At 34.0% G+C, this 6,535-nt stretch overlaps 1 protein-coding gene across 1 annotated transcript in view; it reads right to left on the bottom strand.

Annotated features, from left to right (window-relative positions):
• The window catches only part of LOC106458352 (glycine-rich cell wall structural protein-like), a 10,093-nt gene extending 3,869 nt beyond the window's left edge, over positions 1 to 6,224 (bottom strand). The window contains exons 1-3 of the mRNA XM_013917859.1: positions 6,219 to 6,224; positions 5,138 to 5,404; positions 4,754 to 5,000 (exon numbers count right to left, since the gene is read on the bottom strand). Of these exons, the coding sequence (XP_013773313.1) occupies positions 4,754 to 5,000; positions 5,138 to 5,404; positions 6,219 to 6,224 (520 nt within the window). The remainder of the gene's footprint in view (positions 1 to 4,753; positions 5,001 to 5,137; positions 5,405 to 6,218) is intronic.
• Between the last annotated feature and the right edge of the window lie 311 nt (positions 6,225 to 6,535).

Raw genomic sequence — 6,535 nt, 5'->3', positions numbered from 1 at the left:
TTCAGTACCTAACCAGTTTGTTAAACCACTCTCTCCACACCTCAGTTGGTGTAGTCTCTTGAAAAACTTAATGATTATTGTCAGTTTACTTGGCATTCTTTTTTGTTGTTGGATTTTACGTATTTATGCTATTAACATCAGGATTACCACATATTTTGCAAAAACCAAATTCAATTACAATTTTTATTTGTTAGTATTGAATAGCAAACTCACTCTTTGCCTCATTTCACATTTGTATTCGCGTTCTTCTTGGAACCTATTTGTACATATGCCAAATAATATTCGGATGATAAAGTCTTCTTACTGTCTAGTTCATTAAGTTTTCGTGCTATAGTGACAAATAAAACATGCGCAGGATGCTTAACTTCAACTGAAACAATTTAGCTCAGATTCATTTATATAATCGCAAAGACATATTTTTGCCTAAATTTCGTCAGAAAATATTAAAGTACCTCAAACTTGTTACTATATATCATATCCAATAAGATTCCTGTGACAGAGTTACTTTTAATTTTATCCTACTGTATAAAACACTTGATGAAATTATCTAACAACATCTAAAATCATTGCTCGAGTCATTTTTTTTTTGTTAAACTATTCTAAAAATTCAGCGATTTTAACTACCTGTAATGTTTCCATTCTATGTGGTTTGTTTATATGTATGTGCAATTTAATAAATCTCTACCTTTCCATTTATCATGACTGAAGACATAATTTAAATTTTATGGAATAGTGATTAATGATAAAAGTGAGAGAATATAGTTAAATTCTCAAATAACAGAAGTTTCAGTACAATATAGCCAGTATAGGATAAAGTTAATAATGACTTTAGAATGGAGGTTATTTCATAAGATTAGATTATTAACCGAGTTTTGTTCTTCATAAGATTGAGTTTGGAAGACTTGACAAGTCCTAATTCTACTTCAGTTTTTGCATTTTATTAGTTTGTGGGCTTCTCGTTTTTCGTCAGAGAAATTGTTTACAACAAGGAAATTTGAAATAGTTGAATAAGGAATATGCTTCTGGACCTGTTGTTTCTGTTGGTTGTTTTCAGCAGCTCAGAGGTTTCTCTTTTCATCGAAAAACTGAGACTGGGGTGGATCTTCAACATCAATAACTGAAGTAGAATATGTCGTAATCGATGTTCTAATGTACCCACTACGTTTTTAAAAATAGTCGAGGCTGATCTGCTGAAAGTACTCTTCGTTTGACAGAATTCGTTCTGAACTTAAGCTACTTTACTTTCTTTCATCAACAAGCCAAACAGTCAGAGTTGTATTATCACTATAGCTAAAAATACTCAGTATTCTACTACAATTTATTTCTTGCACAACGAACACTTTAATTTATCCAGCTCCGAGATAGAACTCCGTAGTATATTACATTATGAAGCTACCTCTGTATGGGATGAAACTTGAGAATCATATTAAACTTTTTCAGACTATCTTTTCTCTCATCCACTCTCAAAACTAATTGCAAAAGTTGCTTAATTTTCGTTTGACAGAATGTTGTTTGTGAGTTTCATTTGCCTATCATTGAACTCCTGAATATTCTATACTTACATCGTGAGATGTTATCACTTAGGGAAAAAAATGTCTCTTCATGGCGGAAAATGGAGAAACACTACCAGTCCATTATTTTATCAACTAGTATGGGATATCTTCAAATATCTTGAAGTACATGCCTCAGTTAATAATAAAATCTGGTAAGTTAATAACCTTCATTATAAAGACTTAAAATTCATATAACTTTACCGTAGTTTGGATATTTTGTATCTATCTTCTAAATTTAACATATCTGTTAACCCTAAAAGTTCCATAGTTTTCGTTTGTAATATTGTACTGAAAGCATTTCTTCTGTAACTTATTTCTTAAATTTGTTCAATTTTCTTTTTCAATTTATATTAAGGAATTTTCCCTTGTTCTAACTAACTTTTATTTTCCTGGTACGCCTGGCGTCTGTAAAACGGTATTATAAACAGTTCGGGATTTAAAATTTTGAAGTTTTCTGTGATAAAATATCTAGTTAGTACTATGTTTGCTCTTTTACCCAAAAAACCAAGAGAAATAACCAAAACTGTCATATGTTATTTTAACATTTATCTTTCACCAATTACCTTTATCATTAGTTACTAATCCACGGCATTGGAAATTATGGTATCAATCGTGGGAAAAGAAATAGAGAGGCCACCTTAAAGGCCATGGAAGCAATGTCCAACAAAATACAATTATCAAGATCCCAGAGAAAGCTGTAGCTAGAAGCCTTGCCTATCAGATTAAATCCCTACTACCATCATCATTAGATGGTTATCACAGTGGAAGAGAAACCCGAATCAACGTTTCTGAATTTTCAGCTTATACATGAGAAGGCTTGGACGCTATTCAGAACACCTTGGCAATAGTTTTAGATCTGAAAGATGCCAGTAATAGAGTCCAGAGGCCTATTCTTGCTGACAAAATGCTCGAAATTGGCATTAGTATAACATGTGTCAAATGTGTTTTAGCTGCACTAACTATCATAAAATGCATCACCAGTCACCTTCAACATATACACCATGAATCTAACTCGTCTTCACAGTCCAACCAGATGCTAAGCTCTAGCTTTTGCTGCCAACATTTTTCAACCGAAAGTAAGATACAACCATCCGTTAGCATGTTGGGTAAATAATTCAATGACACGAGAATGGTCATCGACCCTTTCAAAACCACAACCATTATGTTTACTGAACAAGATACATGCTGATGAGGACAAGCCATCATCGTTCTTTTGCGGGTACTACTATCCTTCTATACGAAACTTTGAAGTAGCTGTAGTAATCTTTGTCAGATTTTCAGTTTCACCAGCTACATTAAACCCATAATAACCAGAACTATAAAAGGCAATAATACACTAAAAGTTGCACCATGAAATAGAACTGAAGAACGTCATCTGCTTGTGCTGTACCAAAGTCTTATCGCTCTATTCTAAATCATGTACTACAATTGATCAATTGCCGTGGTGGGCAGAGCACAGATAGCCCATTGTGTAGCTTTGTGCTTAATTAGAAACAAACTTTCTTTCTTTTGTTATTAAATACATAATTACCTCATCAGATACTAATATTATATCCTACTTTGTGGAAGGTAATAACTGACTCATTTAAATGATTAAGTACTTGTGTCTTTAAATTGAAAGCCAAAAGTCTGTATTAAAGTGGACATATGCCCTATTCCAGGTTTTTTTATTCCCTTATACCAAAGTCGATCCAGTCAACTCTGGATAATTGATGCTAACACAGAACACACGTAATTAATCGTTTTTATTGTGAGATGTTTATTGTGACTGTGGATTTTGATATGTGTTTCTGAAGATCTGCCTGGTTTCTGACGTCGGGTCTCTTTTGTATCTTTTATATGGTCATCTCAGAATAAAGTTTACTTTTCCTTTTAAAATTCTATTAAAAAACGGTTACGCTCTCTGTTTTAAAAATAATTTAAATATAGTTTTCCTTGTTTTCGTTCCATGTATATCAGTATCAGATGTTGAACTTTCATTCATTTTACGCTTGGGTAATAGATAAAATGTCCAGACTACTGATATAAGAATATTTTAGAAATTTCAGTTCTAGTAAATATTTTGTGAAATTTGAATCAGTAGGTGAGACAGAATTATTAAATTAGCTCTACGTTATTTTATCTTGTGTTTTTCGTTTACATTTACGTACACTTGTGTAGCCTATATTTACATAACGGTGACTTTTTTTTCATTACGTTTTTACTTTCTAATAGCATCAAACAGATAGAAATACTTGTAATAGTCGTCTTTCCGCAGATAAAAAAAACAACTTCAAACCACAAATAACGACACGTATGAGTTTTAACTCGGAGACTAAATCGAAATTTCTTTAGAACTGTTGGTTCCATAATGTACAACAAGTCTATTTATTTTAGCAAGTAAAATATTATACATGTATATATACAGTGTTCTTAAAATACTTTAATTTAGTAACTTTAAATACTGTGAAAATATTTGCTTGTATTCTACGAGAGGCTCTCTGAGCCCCCCAGTGGCACAATGATATTCCTGCAGACTTACAACGCTAGAAACCGGGTTTCGATACCAGTGGTGGGCAGAGGATAGAGAGTCCATTGTGTAGCTTTGTGCTTAATTACAAACAAGGAGCTCTGATTTTTAAATAATTTTTTTCCGGAAAAAAGTACAGACTCAGACATTGTTTGATTGCAAAGCTTTATTTCGTATCAAATCCTCAATATTTCTAACGTTAAAATGGCTTGAAGGAAACCTAAACTTTATGAATATTTTCACTGGATCGAAGCAGGAGGTCCCAAATTTATACCTTAAGAAGCGATATGTCCAGTTAAAATTTCATTAGATGACGAAAAGGCAGCTTAACCAAAGGTTGAACGTATATTTGTCTGGATTCAAACACCTTCTCCTGATAAGAAAGAGAAAATATTGAAAAATAATTAATATACTAGAGGAAAAACACATATACCTTTGCCATGAGATAATACAACGTAAGTTTACTTTCTACCTACGATCAAAGTAAATTTTTAACTTTTACAAAAATAAAGTAAACAAAACATTCAAAAATAAAACATAAAATATAGAAAGTTTTTCTGTAATAGGAATAATGTATGTTATATCTAATAAATTAAATAATTTAACTGAGCCTAAATAAAAATATTTGGAAAATTAACAGTTGGTTGCAATTTGTTTCCCTTACACTAGTCCCACCATATTCTGCTACCACCTCCATATATTCGTAGACTTAGCGGCACAGCAAGAATTCCGGATCCTCCTCCATAACCACCTCCAAAACCACCTCCAGCACCTCCGCCAAAACCACCTCCAGCACCTCCGCCAAAACCACCTCCTAGTCCTCCTCCGAAACCACCTCCAAAACCTCCCCCTCCGCCTCCTCCAAAACCTCCTCCTGCACCTCCTCCAAAACCACCGCCAAAACCTCCTCCCAAACCTCCAACAGCCACAGGAACAGCCTACGAATTTATTTCCCAAATTAAAAAAAGAGTTTTGATTAATATTCTTTAAACAATAATTCATTTTAACAATAATTTCTAAGAAATAAACTACAATTTAGAATTTTGGATTCCACGAATAAAATACAATGGTATACCTGAATAGCTAATCCTCCTCCTCCAAAACCGAGACCACTTCCACCGATAAAGCCTCCACCTAGACCTCCTAAACCACCTCCCCCGATAAAACCTCCACCTAGACCTCCTAAACCTCCTCCACCGATAAAGCCTCCACCTAGACCTCCTAGACCATAACCTCCATAAACAGTAGCCGACGTCTTCAGATCATTTTCCGTTTTTGGAACATGTTGGCTTTCAGCGTTCACCAATGCAGTTGACAGCAGGAGGGAAATGAAAAATACACTCTGCAAAAAAAAAAAAAAATAAGATAAAAACATAATACAAATAAGTATAATATGTAGTGTTTTTTCAATATGAACGTCATCCTATGCGATGCATGGACTAAACCATCACACCAGAGAACCCAAGTTTCAGGTAGAAACATCACTAATTTACACATACTGACCAGAAAGAAGGCAACAAGTCATCAGCAACCTCCGCCTACACATATACTCTTATCGTAATAGTGGGATTAACTGTCACCTTTATAACTTGCCGAAAACGTAAAGGGTCATTTCTATTCAGCAACATATAAGGGCTTGAAATTTTGCCCTTTCGATCACATCATGTGTACAAGAAAGCCAGACCCAACCGAACTAAGGATAAACTGGGAAAACAAGAATAATAAGTTATTACTATTATACAGGGCAGTTACAAGGTCCTGAAAGGTATGCTGCGGTACTATGACAATAAAGTATGATAACCTCGCTCATCATAAGGGTCCTGTTGAGGTTTTAGTAGATAACTTCCATCGTAATATCAACTATAGCATTGCTCCTCTACCACATCCATGAAGGTGTGTAATTTGTGTCATGGAACACTATTTATTGAGCTTATACCCTCTGTTTTATTTTTATATTTAAGTAACTCACACTTTTTCCCCAAATTGTTTAACAACGAAACGGCAGTGAAGTATTACACTCTCTGTGAGGTCCTAAAGGTACGTGCCAAGATTGGTGATAATCGGTCCAGCGAGTTGTCAATCATAAGCACACACAACACACGAAGAAGACATACGGCCCCCTGGATGACATATGGGGATCAGATCCGAACTCTTACCCCCATATTTCAGTCTCCTGGTTGCCCTGAGGATACATGTCAGGTTTGATAATAATTCGTCTAGCGGTTCGCTAGAATAAACAGACAAACACAAACAAACTTTTGTCATAGAATGATTTAGTTACGTGTGTGTAAAAAAGTGTTTAAACACTACATATCATATTACACTAATTTTTCCAGAGAGTATATATCAGATAAAGCTCTGATCACAGAAGAATTAATTTCTTAAACATATTCAACTAATATCAGAAGGAAACACTTTATACTCTTTAAAAAGATTTTTTTTGTTTGTATACTATATATATATATATATATAT

This window comes from Limulus polyphemus, unplaced genomic scaffold, assembly GCF_000517525.1.
Source record: "Limulus polyphemus unplaced genomic scaffold, Limulus_polyphemus-2.1.2 Scaffold450, whole genome shotgun sequence".
In the NCBI taxonomy this organism is placed as follows: domain Eukaryota; kingdom Metazoa; phylum Arthropoda; class Merostomata; order Xiphosura; family Limulidae; genus Limulus; species Limulus polyphemus.
Note: the sequence above shows the minus strand (reverse complement) of the source record. Positions and strands in the feature narration are given on the sequence as shown.